This window comes from Spermophilus citellus (genome assembly GCF_964194105.1).
Source record: "Spermophilus citellus genome assembly, chromosome: 2".
In the NCBI taxonomy this organism is placed as follows: Eukaryota; Metazoa; Chordata; class Mammalia; order Rodentia; family Sciuridae; genus Spermophilus; species Spermophilus citellus.
In genome coordinates this window covers 151,555,411-151,572,616 of record NC_138183.1, presented here as the reverse complement: position 1 = coordinate 151,572,616, position 17,206 = coordinate 151,555,411, and the positions used below count along the sequence as shown (strand labels likewise).

The 17,206-nt window shown below is 39.2% G+C and overlaps 1 protein-coding gene across 1 annotated transcript; it reads left to right on the top strand.

Annotated features, from left to right (window-relative positions):
- The first annotated feature begins 4,125 nt into the window (after window positions 1–4,125).
- Window positions 4,126–12,012, top strand: ATP5MG (ATP synthase membrane subunit g). Its single transcript, XM_081278820.1, has 3 exons — window positions 4,126–4,351; window positions 9,973–10,133; window positions 11,812–12,012. Exons 1-3 carry the CDS (start codon window positions 4,300–4,302, stop codon window positions 11,908–11,910), a joined length of 312 nt encoding a protein of 103 aa, XP_081134946.1. The 5' UTR covers window positions 4,126–4,299; the 3' UTR covers window positions 11,911–12,012.
- Window positions 12,013–17,206: the final 5,194 nt, after the last annotated feature.

Below are 17,206 nucleotides of genomic sequence, written 5' to 3'. Positions count from 1 at the left end.
GACTATAAAATGTATATATTTAATGTTTGTTTGGGCTTGTGGCCTGGCCTCTAAGAGCTGCTTCTAACATAGCCTTGGGTCATCAATTAATAAAGTAGGAATTTGAGCAAAACCTTGTCCACAAGCCATTTAGTATCCACTTAGCCCCAAGTAGTTAGTAAGTGGAAGTACCCCACTTTTACAAGTTGGGCCTGAGTTCCCTACTTAATTGTGTAGCTTAACATGCCAAGTGAGGGACATTCCCCTATGGATTGTCTTTATATTAGTATTCATCTAAGCCCAGAGATATATAAGGGAAAAGTGACACAATTTAGAAATAGGGATCATTGCTTTCTTTAGAGGACATCATTGTTAACTACGGCCTCTTTCAAATATGATAGTAGTTTTACAATATTCTAGCACAAGTTGCTATAAGGAGTCCTTGATGTGTTTTTGATAATCTGGAAAACTCAAATCAGATTGGGCCTACCACCCATGATAGAAAATAGATGTCTGTTGCTGCACTTATAAATGAAAAGGAAATCTGGGACACCTGCAAAATGCCAGAATGTAAGATTAATTCATTGTGTTCCCCAGGCCTTTTAAGGTGTGGGTTGATAGGACTTATAAAGTCAGTTTCATTTCATATTTATTTTCCTTATTTTTTTTCTCTGAGAGTGACCTGTGTATAAAATAAACTTCTATGTATATGTACTTGCATTATCTTCCAAATCCAATCTAATAGGATGTTTTCATTTTAAGAAGAAGGAAAAAACAGTTTTGTAGAATAAAGAGGAAAATAGGCACAAAACCTCAGAAGGCAGCTGTTTGCAGAAGCTTTCTAGCTAACAACCTCTATGCTGCCTCCAGTATCTGTTTTGTACTTTGCCTTCAGATTGTACGCCTTTTCTGGCAAGCTTTTTTTTTTTTTTTTTTTGTAATATATAAAACTCTTTTCCTGAGCCTCTTTATGAATGGCTGTGGCACCATTAATGCTGCTGAATATCTTTAAACTTATAACAAAAGCAAAGTGTGTAGCTTAAGGACACTGTTGGTAAGGAAACCAAGTGTCCTCTGTGCCTTCTTTCTTTCTGTGAAGTAACTTAGGATGTCAAAAAAATTGAGACATTAAATAAGTTATCATCTTGGTACAACATGGTGCATATATGCATTTGGATATGTAAGGAGGTGCTTTGTCCGGAACTCAGCAGCAGCTCTAAATCTTTAAGAGTAGATATGTGACATACATAGTTTTGTGTTGGCTTTGCTGGAGTATGATAGGAAAATGAAGACTCTAATCAGCTCTGGTATTGCTCATAACTTACCAAGAGGCTAGTACTATGGAAAATTATTTAAATAGGTTTTATCAAGCAGGGGTTTTTTTTTAAGTATAGTTTTTAATATGTGAAAGCTGAAGGAAATTAGAAGTATTTTAATGGTGCAGGTGAAGGCACCTGTTGCTGTTTGGGATCACACTCTACAAAAGCTTCATGACTTTATTTGATGCTGGTTTCTAAGCAGCCATTGTACGGGGTATAAGTCTACTGGGTGCCTTTACAAGCCAGAGGCTGATGCTGCACTGTTGTCATGCAAGGAAATAATGTACATGCTCTAACAGCAAAATAGGAAAGGAACCTAGAAACAAAATGAAGAGCAAAACATCAAAATGGTTGACTAAAGTAAAACTTGATCAACATAACTATTTTGAAACATTCCAGGAAGGTTACTTCTTGTCATACTTGCCTGGGGGTGTTTGTTCAAACTTGTATTTAATAAATGAACACCTGACTTACAACCTTTGTTGTCATTTTATTATAGTATTAAAAGCTAGTGGCAGGGCTGGGGATGTGGCTCAAGCGGTAGCGCGCTCGCCTGGCATGTGTGCGGCCCGGGTTCGATCCTCAGCACCACATACCAACAAAGATGTTGTGTCTGCCGAGAACTAAAAAATAAAAATATTAAAAATTCTCTCATTCTCTCACTCCCTCTCTATCCTCTCTCACTCTCTCTTTAAAAAAAAAAAAAAAAAACTAGTGGCAGTTTCAGAAATACCTCAAAAATCTAGAGGACTCTAACTTACACTGTTTTTCGGTAGGTATTATCAAATAATTTGTGACCTAGCTGACCTAACCCAATTCATTAGGCCTCTGGGGGGACCCTGGAGTTACCTCAGAAGATGAGTCTCAAAACATTTTTTTCCCAATTAGCCCCTGTTTGGCTCCATTTTCTTTAGCTGGCCTAAACCTCAGGTCTTTCATTTTAATCATTTTCCACCATGTTCTCCTTTATTGACCCCTTTTTGTTCTATAACCCATCCATACAAGACCTCAGCCTAGATTAATCCAGCGGTTCCCCTCAGCCCAGTATCCAAGAAAGAGACCACTGTTGGATCAAAACCAACCCAATTTTTTTAGAGTGGTGTAACCACAAACTTGTGGTCTTGAACATTTCCTGACAAACCTTCTGTGTGTCCTTAACTTAAACCTCTTTCCTCAAATTCTCTCACCCTACCGGTTACCAGATGACACTGCTTTCTATTTCCCTGAGAGCATAAGACTTCAGAGTCTCCACTTTGAAGCTCTTCTCCCTTCACCCCAATCGGTAGGAAAGGTCCCACTGTTCCCAGGCTAATTCCTCCACCTCCTTTCCTGCCTCAGGGCTCTTGTGAATTCCCCTCCTCCGTGTTCTGTTTTCTTGAGTTCCACATCCCGCTTTGATTTTCTGACTTGTATTCCCTTAAAGCCATATTTCTTCACCCAATCACTCTGGCTTCTAGCCTGTTTTTGAAAGGCTAGTTAACGTCAAAGATTTTCATATAGCTAAGTTAACCTTTTCTTTATCTCTTAACCATTTCATGAGTTTTACTTTTGCTCAGGTTTCGCCTGGATAACTTCTGTTCATCTCATCAAATATCATTTCTTTTTTATATATTTATTTTTTAGTTGTAGTTGGACACGATATCTTTATTCCATTCATTCATTTTTTTTAATGCGATGCTGAAGATCAAACCCAGCGCCTCATGCATGCTAGGTAAGCACTCTACCGCTGAGCTACAACTCCAGCCCTTTCTTCCAGTCATACTCAACTATGAAGTTTCAACCACCCCTCAAGGATCTCTAAGATCCACACCATGCCTATCTAATACTGACGTTCCCCGCTCGGCGTTTACACTGCTACCTCTTCGTTTCCGAACTCTGCACTCCCTAGGTATTTATCGATCTCATTCCGGGTGAAGGTAATGCCTAACACACCCACGCTTTCGTTAAATTTCAGAAAAGCCGGGCATACGGGCGCGGTGGCTGACGCCTGTAATCCCAGCGGCTTGGGAGGCTGAGGCAGGAGGATCTCAAGTTCAAAGCCAGCCTCAGCAATAGCGAGGCACCAAGCAATTCAATGAGACCCTATCTCTAAATAAAATACAAAATAGGGCTGCGGATGTGGCTCGGTGGTCGAGTGCCCCTGAGTTCAGTCCCAGGCACAAAAAAAAAAAAAAAAAAAAAAAAAAATGCCTGGCATAAAGGAGCACTCAATCAAAGGGATTTTGTCCCTCCTATCTGCACTGCTCCTTGTGTCTAGTTAAAGAACTAAGGAAATTGGATTCCAATCTAGATACAAGACATTGACATTAGAAAACATCAATTAAAGAGGGGCCGAGTCCATGGGCTGGGGTTGTGGCTCAGTGGTAGAGTGCTCGCCTAGCATGCACTCGGTTCAATCCTTAGCACCACATAAAAAAATTAATAATAGTAATAAAGATATTGTGTCCACCTAAAATGTTAAGAAGCGGGGGGCTGAGTCTAGTGATTTGGTTTGTAGTGTGCTCGGCACCCAACTTTTTGCACTTTTTGTTTGGCCTTGGACTCTCTCTGCCTCTAAAACAGTGTAGATCTAGGAGCATTTTAACGATGCCTTCCAGCCTTGACAACCTCAGAGAAGCTCCCAGAGGACCCTAAGCAAAACTGTGCAGGTCTGCGCCAAAAAAAAAATTAAAAAAACACGGACGCATGCGCACTTCCTCACCTCGCCGGCCTTCCGGGCCTCCGCGAGTGGCTGCCCCGAGAAATGCCTCTTTCTCTGAGGAATCCCATTATTTCCTATTTATCCTCTAGTGTCGTCTTTTCAAATCCACTTCCTGTCCGCGGCTGAAAAAAATAAATTGACTGACTAGATTCCTCAAAGGCGCTAGGACACCTAAGTATCTTGAACCGGCGCGGAAAAGGGCGGCCTGACATTGGAAGTGGCACAGGGTCCTGCAGTGAGTCCTTCCGGAGGGTGACATTCAGCCGGCCTTTGGGGCATCGGACCTTCTGCCCTAGAACCATGGCCCAGTTCGTGCGTAACCTCGCGGAGAAGGCCCCGGCGCTGGTGAACGGTGAGCGCGGTGTGAAGCTGCCGAGGCGGGTACACGGGCTACGGGGAGGCCCAGAGGTCCCGAGGGGAAGAAGGGGGCTGTGGTGACCTGAGGGAGCTGCAGGAACCGGGGCGGGACGGCCTGGCGGTGCAGGGAGCGGGTGGGAGGATTGTGACCCTCTGACCCTCATCTCGTCTGCTCTGCATCTTGGGTTCTTTTTACCACCTAGAAGGAGCTGAATTCTAACCACGACAGTGAAGAGGGGTAGGGGGAAGGAAGCCTTGAGTACCTCCGGGCCGGCGCCATTACGCCCCTTTAGATCCCCCAGAACAGGGAGGCAGAGGGGATGGCTCTGTTAGAGATAGGAAGGGGAAGGGCAGAAACTTGAGAAAGTACATAAATTTGACCTCATCGGGTAGTCTTGTTCTCATTGGAGAGTATTGAAAAGTCAGTAGAAATGTTGAAGCAGGGATGAGCTTTGAACGGTGCCTTTGCCTTCTGCCGTGCTTTAACCCAAGGGAAATTGTAGGCGAAATTGGACTTTATGGATGAGTGTCCCCGTCCCAATAAGCATTGAAATGTTTTCGTATAAATAATATAATCTTTGTTATTATAGCTTAACATTCATGGAATTTTTTCAGTTCGAAGAACCTCACTGTAGCCCGCTATATACCAGAACAATCCCGAATATTCACAGCCCTGAGTAATAGTCTGTTCTGTGGGTAAACCCTCAGTTGTTTTCTGTAAGTTCTTCATTTTATTCCTAGAGTGAGATGAGCTAAATTGACGTTTCTTCGTTAGTTGTGGTATATTGTAGTAAGTGGTTGAAGATCAGATTGCTAAATAGTTTTTATTCAAATTTAATCAAAATTGAATTGTGGCCAGAAAGCAGAATTCTGAAAAATACGTGCAATGTTTTTAAGCCTATTATGCTGTCTGATTTTCTTATTCATTCTCTCTTCACTTCATCACCAAACAATGAGTTAATAAAAATCTTGCAGTGCCCGATAGTATATACTTGATTCTCTCTTCCTACAGTTTGTGAACCCCACAGTCTATTGGTGAGACACGTTATACATTTTCCCATTTTATTTGCAGTTTTTATGTTACTGAGATCCTTGAATTATCTGTTTAAAAAGCTCTATACTTTTGTGCAAATTAAAAGAAAAATGCTTCAATCTTTGGACTTTGTGGATAATATAAGGCAAAACTTTTAATAATTTCAAATGGATTTTTTTCCTAGTGGCTTTCACATATTGGGAAATGAACTAGTTTCTGTGATAAAATTCAAAAGGAAAAGTATTAACAAAATAAATTTTTGTTATGAAATATATAATCCCTACTGGGCATAGTATGCACACCTGTAATCCCAGCAACTTGGAGGCTGAGGCTGGAGAATCACAAATTTGAGGCCAGCTTTGGCAACTTACAAAAACCCTATATAACTCAGTAATAGAGTGCCCTGGGTTCAATCCCCAGTATCACAAAAGAAAAAGGAGTGTGTGTGTGTTGTGTAAATCCTTTTCCTCTGTTATTGTGAACAATTGAAAGATAACTTCTTATTCTTCCAAAAGTACTCAGAAAGGAAGAATTCACTAGGCTCTGAATGTTGAAATGGAAATGCATCTTGCTTTATAGAATAGCCCTGTGTGTTAAATGTAATTCCAGGATCTAATTTAGGATATCCCATTTAGTTGTTATGTCTTCCTAGTCTCCTGATTTGTGACATTTCCAATTTTTCCTCATCTTTCAAAAGACTTTGACTGTCTTGAGATGTCTGTCTATGTATCCTGAAGAATATCCCTCAATCTGGATTTATCTGCTGTTTCTCTCATGATTAGTCTGGAACTATGGATTTTGAAAAAGAATACCACAGAGATGAGATACCCTCAATCTATAGAAAGGTATATTTATATAATATCATTATAATAGCTTTTATTCCTTGGTTTAGGTAGCATTTCATATATTCCTCCCCTATAGAGTTATTATTTTCCCTTTCTATATCTTTGGGGTTTCCTGTGGTGGTAGTGGGTTTTTGTTTGTTTTTCAGTACTGGGAATTGAGCCCAGGGTTGTCTCCCCAGAGCTTCATCCCCAACCCTTTTTACTTTTTAATTTGAAGCAGGTCTCACTAAGTAGTCCAGGCTGGCTTTGAACTTGTGATCCATGTCCTGCTTCAGCCTCCTGAGTATCTGGAATTATAGGCATGTGCTACCGCATGCCTGGCACTAACTCCTACCTGATGTTTAGAAGCAAGTAACTATGTCTGACCCCTGGGGCAGGAGGGTTTGCAGCCAGAAACCAGGGTGGTTGGATGGTCCATTTCCTGTAGGGGGGAATATCTGCAAATATTAAATGGAATTCTTCTGTAAGAAAGATTTGTCTCTTCTTCGTTTATTTACTCAATCACTTACTGTATTAGTCCATTTACATTTATTTCACACTTTGCCTATCCAATATTCTTTATTTTTTGCCCAAATTGGCCATTGAGAACTGTTTTAAGTTGGCATTTCTGTTCCTTTGATGGTGCCCCCTTATTTTCTGAAGTTTCCAGTCTTTCCTCATCTTTCATGATCTTGACCCTCAGGATTTATCTGGTGTTTCAGACTCATCTTGGTTTTTTTTCTTGCTCAGCCTTAATACTGGCCATATCTCCAAGGAGCACTAGTTTTTTGTTTTGTTTTGTTTTGTTTTGTTTTTGATAATGGAATTTAGAAACTAAGATTTGGTGTTGAGTTTCTTCCTTGCTACTAGACTATTAGCTTCTAGGGGATGTCAGTGGACAGAGATACGGATACAAATCCATACAGTGCATGTATACCAACCCATGTATTAAGGTGAACATGAGTTCACGTGTATGTTTGCAACTGTAATCCAGTAGCACGAGTTTTGATTTTGTTTGTTTTGTGCTGGGGCTTGAACCCAGGACCTTACACATGCTGAGCACATGATGCTCTACCTCTATATGCCACGAGTCCCAAATAACCTCTCAACTTTTTTTTTTAACAGAGAAGATTTATTTATTTTTTTGAGAGAGAGAATCTTTAATATTTATTTTTAGTTTTCGGCAGACACAACATCTTTGTTTGTATGTGGTGCTGAGGATCGAACCCGGGCCGCAAGCATACCAGGCGAGCGTGCTACTGCTTGAGCCACATCCCCAGCCCCATAACCTCTTGACTTTATTGTGTTTTTTACTTTTTGTTTTCTTATATGAGATGGGGTCTCACTTTGTTGCCTACCCTTGCTCTGAACTCTTGGGTTCAAGCAGCCCTCCTATCTCAGCCTCCAGAGTAGCTGGGACTACAGGCACACATTACTGCCCCTGGCTATTTCTTTTCTTGCTCATCTCTGAATTCCCTTTCTTCACTGAGAAATCTGGTTTATACTATCCATCATTCATTTACTTATGTTTTGTTCATCCCTTGTATATTAACTTGTGCTCCTAAGAAACATTTACCAACTCAAGTAGTATTTTATGTACAGTGTACTCCTCTTTTTGAAGAGAGGGGTTTGCAGTGCTGGGATCAAACCCAGGGAATCATACTAAACAAAGGACTCTACCACTGAGCTACATCCCCAGCCCCCAGTTATTTGGGTTTGTTTGGGGGTTTTGTTGTTGTTGTTGTTGTTGTTGTTTTTAAAGGACAAATATCTGTGTTGAAGGTAAGTTTAAAGATGGTTTGTTGACTATTTCATAAGACATGTACTCTTTAATTGTCCCATTTGGTAGGTATTGGCAGTTCTCTTTAGAACAGTCTCTTAGTGTTTTATGTCTACCTAGTGTTACTACCTGGCCCCAAGCACAGGATAAGTAAGATGGTGGTTCTTATTTTTTTTTTTTTTCCTCTCTTTGGTACCAAGTATTGAACCCAAGGGTGCTTAAGCATTGTCTACATCTCCAGCCCTTTTGAGACAGGGTCTCATTGAGTTGCAGAAGCTGGCTTTGAACTTGTGATCCTCCTGCCTCAGCCTCCAAAACCGTTAGCATTACAGGTGTGTACCACTGCATCCAGCAGGGAGATAGTGATTCTAAGAATAGTAAAATATCCTGGGCCAGGGTTGTGGCTTAGTGGTAGAGTGCTTGCCTAACATGCACTGGGGGTTTGAACCCTGGCACTACATAAAAAAAATAAAATAAAGGTGTTGTGTCCATCTACAGTTAAGGGGGAAAAAATAGTAAAATACTCAAATACGGGCATTTAATAGAAAAAACTCCAACAACCCTGGGTAACCCATCTTTAAATAATAGACATTTGGGGGCTGGGGTTGTGGCTCAGTGATAGAGCATTTGCCTAGCATGTTCGAGGCCCTGGGTTCAATCCTCAGCACCACATTTAAAAAAATAAATAAAATTAAGGTATTGTGTCCAACTACAACTAAAAAAATAAATTAAAAAAATAATAATGATAGACATTTTATGAACGTTCATGGATTTGTGTTTTGATTTTTGTTTGTTTTTGTTTTTCATTGGGGCTCAAACCCAGGGCTTCATGCAAGCACTCTTTGAGCTATACCTCCAACTTCTTGCTATTTTTATGTTCCTCTTATGATTTTATTATTTTATTTATTCATACTGAGAACCCAGGTGCGTTTTACAGTTGAACTATATCCCAGGCCCTTTTTATTTTGAGACAGGGTTTGGCTAAGTTGCTAAGTTTCTATGGCTGTCCTTGAACTTGTGATCCTTCTACTTCACCTCTCAAGTTGCTGGAATTATAGGCATGCACCACCCACATCTGGCTTGACTTTTTTTTTTTTTTTTCCTCCACCTTGCTGAAGTCACTAGTCTCACATTTTCCCAGTTTATTAAGGGTCTATTTTCTTGCCAGGCATGGTTGTGCACTCCTATAATCCCAGTGACTCAGGAGACTGAGGCAGGAAGACCACCAGTTCAAAGCCAGCCTCATCAATTTATCAAGGCCCTAAGCAACTTAAATCCTGTCTCATAATAAAAAATAAAAAGGGCTGGGGATATGGCTCAGTGGTAAAGTGCCCTTGGGTTCAATCCCTGGTATTTTATTATTTGTGGTGTTTTTGAAAGGGAACAGCTGTGCCTTTGTTAGAGAAAGATTTAATCCAGCACATATTGATGAGGATACCAAAAATGGATACTAATTGGTATAATTCTGTCTAGATTTGTAGCCAATATTATGATAAATTTTAATCTTGTTCTTAAGGGTGCCAGGGTGCCATTCTGTGTAGGTCCTTCCTCCCCCCATTCCCCTTCTGGACCTCTTCCCTTGATTTTCTGATCTCTCTACCAATAAAATATGAATAAATTTCTGCTGTTTTCTTCTGTTTGAATATAAATGCTGATACCTTTACAGTTAATTAGATTTGCCATTCATAAGTGAAGTAGCATACTAGCTGGCCACTAGTGAAATCCCAGCATAATTGAATGTGCTTATAGTTTCCTGCCTGATTGAACTTCCCTGTGACACAGGTGTTCTGCATCTTTAAAAGCCTCTTGTTACCAGGGAGCAGCTTTGACTTTTCACACCGGGTGCACATTTGGTACAAGCAGTGAATGAATGTGATGCATGAATAAATATTTGTGTCCAACCCACACATCTGCTTCTTTCGGTCTCTAGTGAGTTCATCCTGGTTTTTTGTTTTGTTTTGTTTTGTTTTGTTTTCCAGCTGCTGTGACTTACTCCAAGCCTCGATTGGCCACATTTTGGCATTATGCCAAGGTTGAGCTCGTTCCTCCAACCCCTGCTGAGATCCCTACAGCTATTCAGAGCCTGAAAAAAATAGTCAATAGTGCTCAAACTGGTAGCTTCAAACAGCTTACAGTTAAGGTAACTATGGGCTAAGTGAAAACGTATGTACATAACAGCAAATGTCTTCCCTTGGGATTTTTCTGATTGTTTTGATTAATATGTGTGTTTTCAATGAGACTGAATCCAACATAATGAGAGATAATCTCTTTTTTTTTGATTGCCAAGGAAGATATTTACTTTTCTAATTTTGTCATCTACATAGAAATAATTTGGCTATTTTATTTCTTGGTTTTCCTAATAGTCTTATACTATAACAGAAAAGTAAGCGTTTTTTTAAAACTGGAAAACATCTTCCTTTCCAGTTTTGGTACCTATACTAAAATGATTGCTTACTTCCTGATTTATACTTTTTTATTCATCTTTAGTCCTGGAATTGTCCCCAATTCGGCCAGAATATCTCTTAAACTATATTAGTCAGCAAGCTAACCAAATCTGGGTTATCATATTAACATGAATATTAAATATCATAAAAATTAGAACTTAAATTTTATGTTTACTTAAATTTGCCGTTCATAAATCAAGTGAGCACAGGGTATAAAAAGCCTAAATAATAGTTATTGACTTTAGAACCTACATCCTGGAAGATATGGTTATTTATCAGAAGATTCTAATAACCTCTGGTCTAATTTTGTAGGGGAAAATTCACTTCTAGGGCTGGGGATATGGCTCAAGCGGTAGCGTGCTCGCCTGGCATGCATGCGGCCTGGGTTCGATCCTCAGCACCACATACAAACAAAGATGTTGTGTCCCCTGAAAACTAGAAAATGAATATTAAAGAATTCTCTCTCTCTCTCTCTCTCTCTCTCTCTCTCTCTCTCTCTCTCTTAAAAAAAAAAATTCACTTCTAGAAGTACTAAAAGGAAAAGGCTCAATTTTGTTATATAAAGGTATTTTTTTCAACCAGTTTCAAGGTCCATATTTGTACTTGTATGAAACATTGCTTTCTGGAACCATATGTGTGTGTGTGTGTGTGTGTGTATATATATATATATATATATATATATTTTTTTTTTTTTTTTTAAGGGCAATAAAATGTTGATTTGTGAAACTGAGTACTGAATATTTCGAGTTAAACCAAATAATATGTGAATAAAAAGGAAATACAAATGGGAAAACAGTCCTTCATCTTTAAGCAGATTATCTTCAGCCAGGCAGAAATGTCTTCAGAGATTTGGCCTTCCTTTAGCCATCCTTTCATATCAATGCCCTATCTAAATGTGTCAGCTATTTCCAGGATGTGGGTGGTTTTAGGGCCCATAAAGTGTCTCATAAACTAATAATGAAAGGGTTAAGTCAGTTCAGGTCTTTAAAGAATGCTTTGAAAGAATTTATAAGCTCTGGACTACTTAACTTACAGAATTTGAAAGTTCAGGGGTCCTCAGCAGTTAAGCAAAGTTAACATTATTAACCCTTAGCTTTGACTAAATTGCCCCTCTAATTTGAATAGCGTCCTTATATTCTATGTCACTTAGTCCTAGAAAATAATAGTCTTAAATATATAAAGAAAAGAAGGTACCTTAAAATTGGTACTACTTTTTGGGCTGAGGCTGTAGCTCAGTGGCAGAATGCTTGCCTAGCACATGTGAGACACTGGGTTCATTCCTTAGCACCACATAAACAAATAAACAAAGGCATGCTGTCCATCTACAACTGTAAAAAAAAAATTTTTGTACTACCTTTTTTTTTTTTTTCCTAGGAAGCTGTGCTGAATGGTTTGGTGGCTACTGAAGTGTGGATGTGGTTTTATATCGGAGAGATCATAGGCAAGCGTGGCATCGTTGGCTATAACGTTTGAAGACCAATCTTTAACATCTGATTATATTTGATTTATTATTTGAGTTTTCTTGGACCATATATGATCAGATTGCTATCTGAATAAAGATGTATCAGAATAAGATCAGATATCAGTGTTTTTTCTGTCAAATACTGTATAAAAGGTCATAGGTTTTTGTTGTTGTTTTGGGGGTTGTTTTTGTTTTGGATTTGGGTTTTGGGGTTTTTTGTCAAGGGAGTGGTACTGGTCATTGAACCCAGGAGGCACCCTACCACTGAGCTATATTCCCAATCTTTTTTATTTTTTGAACCAGGATTTTGCTAAATTTCTGAAGCTGACCTCAAGTTTGTAATCCTCCTATCTCAACCTCCTGAGTCACTGGGATTACAGGTCTGAACCACTGATACCCAGGACAATTTTTCTTGATATTAAGTTTGATTGTTTAGGGGATGTATTAATGTAGCTCTAAATGCATGTCTAGGAGACTGGAGTTGTAGCTCTGTGGTAGAGCACTTGCCTAACACATGTGAGGCACTGGGTTTGGTTCTCAGCACCACATAAAAATGAATAAAGGTATTGTGTTCATCTACAACTAAAAAATATAATAATAAATGCATGTCTGTTTATCCTGAAACTGGAAAATATATATGTGACTATACCAACCTGGTACGTGAATATATGAGGATAACGTTTTTATAATATTTAAAGTTGGGCACAGTGGCACACACCTCTAATCCCAGCAGTCTGGGAGGCTGAGGCAGGAGGATCACAAGTTTGAGACCAGCCTCAGTAACTTAGCAAGGCCCTAAGCAACTTAGTGAGACCTTGTCTCAAAATTAAGAAGAATTGGGGATGTAGCTCAGTGGTAAAGCCCCCCTGGGCTATATCCCCAATACCAACAGAAAAAAAAAATTATATTTAAGCTTTCCAGAAAACTTGAGGGGAAAAGTCTTGAGAAAACTAGAACTTGCTATAGCAAAAGATATAGTAATACCATGTGCCAGAGTGATGTAGTTAAATCATATTGGTAAAAGCTGGACTTTAAACCTTAAAGTCCTTGGTTGGCTCATTGGCATGTGTCTAACCTTTAGTTCCAGCAACTTCAGAGCCTGAGGCAGGAGGGTCAGTTGAGCTCAAGAGTTTGAAGCCAGGCTGGGGATGTGGCTCAAGCGGTAGTGCGCTCGCCTGGCATGGGTGCGGCCCGAGTTCGGTCCTCAGCACCACATACAAACAAAGATGCTGTGTTTGCTGAAAACTAAAAAATAAATATTAAAAGAAAATTAAAAAAAAAAAAAGTTTGAAGCCAACCTGGATAACATGATGAGACCCTGTCTTAAAAGAAGACACGTTAACAAAGAGAAAAATTGGATTGTTTGTCTTTGCTGTAATCATTGACCCATTTGACAACAGTTGTGTCTATAAATGTTGGGATACTTGTCTACTAAAGTATTTACTTTCCCAAAAAGAATAACAGTGGTGGTGGTTCTGAATATGAATGTTTGTAACATCTTTAACAGAAGTTCAGAGTAAATAAGAACCGTGACCTATATTTTTAAGTATAATTTTCACGTGTATTGTTAATCTTTCTGATTGTATGATTTTTAGAACTTATTTTAAAAGATCCCACAGATAATTAAACAAGTTTATAACAGTATCATCTATGGGGTCTAAATAGTATATTGTGTCTTGAAATAAATAGAAGTAATTGGTGTCACTCTGTCTTGACCCATTTTATTAAGGATATAGGAGATATATATAGTAGATAACTGACCATAGCCTTTGCCTGGGAACCTTAAAGTCCTTGGTTGGCTCATTGGCATGTTTCTAATCCTCTCCTGCTCTTAACAGCCATAGCAAAACATGCAGTGCCAGCTAATGATAACTAAAAAGTTGTTGCATATTTATTGTGAAAGCAGTATGGTTCACAGTATAGTATTAATCTTTTAATAGTGTTGAGGATCCATCTACAACTAAAAAAATAATTTGAAAAGAAAGTTTCCATAGAGATTTCTACTCTTCTGAAAGTAATGCCCAACTTACTGCTTCTGCAATAAACACAGGTGATCAAAACTGAAACTAACCTTTTAAAAAGTATTCAGTAACTTAAAATATGCAGAACAAAAGATCACAGAAATACAACCATGATGATGATCTGTATTTCTCTGTTTCTGGTAGTACAAAAGTATTAAACAGAAAAAGGTGTGAAATCCGCTAGCTCTCCTTATAACCTATAGAGGCCTAGTTGATTCATGATATATAATGTTACTTTTTTAAACCACATACTCACACCTGAAAGTCCTCAAAGTAAACATTACTATTCACTTCACTGCTACTTCCTCCTCCTTTGCCCTATAGAGCTCCTCTGAGCTCCTCCCTTGTGACTAATAGTGCATGTACAGAATTTTCTTAGGAGGTTAAAATAGCAGCGGGCTCCTTAAAGTGGCGACTTGACTTCACCAGGCTTGTTTCTTTCTGCCTTTATCAGTTCCACATACCTTGTCTCCTAGTGGAGAACTGTTCAAGCAATCGTTGACTGGATGTGGGTGACAAGTGTTTGTCAGTGGCAACTTAAATATTATTTAATTCGGATGATCAGTGTGCACCTCCTAATTCCAGGCACTATATAAATATTAGAAACATGAATAAGACTGTTACCTGTTTGCAGAGTTGAGTCTGGTGCTGTGAGGGATAGGCTAACCCAGATTTGAGAAGAAGGTTCAAGGGGGTTGTAGAGGAGATGTGTATCTAAAGTAAACCAGGAAAATAAGAGCCAAGAAAAATGGATCAAGGTATACTAGGCAGGTAGAACAACCTTTACAAAAAATATTGCTGGCGCGGTGGCCCCACTTGTAATTCCAGTGGCTGGGGTGGCTGAGGCAGGAAGATCACAAGTTCAAAGCCAGCCTCAGCAACAGTGAGGCACTAAGCAATTCAGTGAGACCCTGTTTCATAAAATATAAAAAAGGGCTGGGGATGCGGCTCAGTGGTTGAGCATCCCTGTGTTCAATCCCTGGTGCCCAAAAAATTGTAAAAATAAAATATTAAGTCAGCCAGGCAGGCAGCATGCATTTGTAATCCCAGTTACTTGGGAGACCTGGGCAATTTAGTGAAACCTTATCTCAATAAAAGGGCGGGGATGTAGCTCAGTGGTAGAGCACTTTGCTAGTGTGCCTGAAACCCAGGTTCAATCCTCAGCACTGCAAACAATAAATACAATAAATATGTGTATGTGTGTATCTTAAGATATACATCTTAAGCACAGTTAAGAAAAAGCCATTAAAATGTGCAGTATGAGCTGGCAATTTCAATTCCACCTAACTCTAGGAAAGAAAATGCATGGGGTGAGTCAGGACCACATGGTGGTGCATACCTGTAGTCCCAGCTACCCAGAAGACTGAGGCAAGAAGATTACTCAAGCCCATGAGTCTGGGACCAGCCTAGCAAGACCTAGTCTCAAAAACAAAAAAAGCATGGGATGCACTTAAGAGTGTATGGTCCCCTGGGTGCGACAGCGCATGCCTGTAATTTCAGCGGCTCAGTAGGCTGAGGCGGGAGGATTGCAAGTTCAAAGCCAGCCTTAGTAAAAGCAAGGAACTAAGTAACTCAGTGAGACCCTGTCTCTAAATCTCTAAGTAAAATACAAACTAGGGCTGGAGATGTGGGTCAAGTGCCCCTGCATTCAATCCTCGGTACCGCCCCCCACACACAGAAAAAAAAGAGTGTATGGTCCTGTGTTTTTCTCAGTATATAAAACTACAATAGTAGGCATGAGGAGACAGAAGATTATAGTTACAAACAGTCACTATGATCCAGAAATATGATTCCTAAGGAAACCACTATCTATAAAAATAACAACATAAATGTTAATAAACAGCAAAGGCTTTTTGTTGAGGCTTTCATCATTTCAAGACTTAATAGTAAACCCTGGGGAGTATAATTCAGTGTTAGAGTGCTTGCCTAGCACACATGAGACTCTGGGTCTGATCACCAGCATCAAAAATATAGATGATAGGGCAGAAGTTAATGTGAAACTGTTCACATTGCATATTTAATTTTATTGTATATATCTCCTCATTGTTCTCCTTGGATAACAGATTCTTTCTTTTGGCCTGTATTTCTAGTCCAATATGTTTTGTTTTTTTCAGTATTTCATATTGTATAGCTCTTTACATTTTTAAGACATATGCACTATCTCATTTAGTCAAATTTCCTCTGAAGCACATGGCATAAATGGTATACCCATTTAACAAGTCAGGAACTGAACAACAGAAATATTAATGATGTGGCTAGAACCCTGTGAGTAACAAGTGGTGGATGCACAAGTGGGGCCCAGATAATGAGCCCCTGTTGATTGTGTTCTTTACTCATGACTATTATTTGACCTCTCTACTTTGTGTACAGTTCATTCTATATTATTTTTTCTCATATTGCAGTCCTGTTTTGCTCTACTACCAAGTTGCTTTAAGTTTTGTGAGGTTGTTTTCATTTGTGGAACTGAGGATTGAAACCAGGGCCTTGTGCATACTAAGCAAGAGCTCTATCACTGAGCCACATCTCCAGCCCAAGATGTATTGTCCCTTTAGATGTCAGCCTGTCTATTTTTTTCAGCTTCTTTTATTGGTGCATTATAGTTATATAGTTGTTTGTAGTGGTGGGAGCCTCCCTTATATGCATATTTTTGACATATACATGTATGTGACAATATACATACATATGACATACATATGTATGACATACATATATATGACAATAGTTATCTTATTAAGATAATATATGGCTTTGTGAAACTTCCTACTATTTCTTAATTAGTGTGGTTTTAATTTTCCCCAGCACATGAATTGATATGATTGTGATCACTCTTATGATGAGTACAGTAACAGCTCTACCTGAGATAATACCTTAGCAGAAAATGTACACAAGACCTACTCATCAGACAAAAGTCCTCCGTACATAAAACACTGCCATGCAGGGCCCTTGATGGGCTGCCTTTGGCCTTAATCTCATTTTGTTACCAAACATTGTTTCAACTACATAATTTTTAACCAGTCCCCATTAAAAAAAAAAAAAGAAGAAGAAGAAGAAGTTTCATGTAATTAGACTGTATTCTCACTGGTCCTGATAGTTGTAGTTTTCTACCAATCACCAGGTCACGCCCCACTCCCATCCTCACTCTTTTTCTTAACAATTTTGTCTCCTGGTTTGCTCTCTATAATACTCCCTCCATCTTAATCCTTGGTAATTTCAACATATACATAGGTCAATAGTTTCTGTGGTCCCTGAACCAAAGCAGCATCAGCATCACCAGGGATCTTAGAAA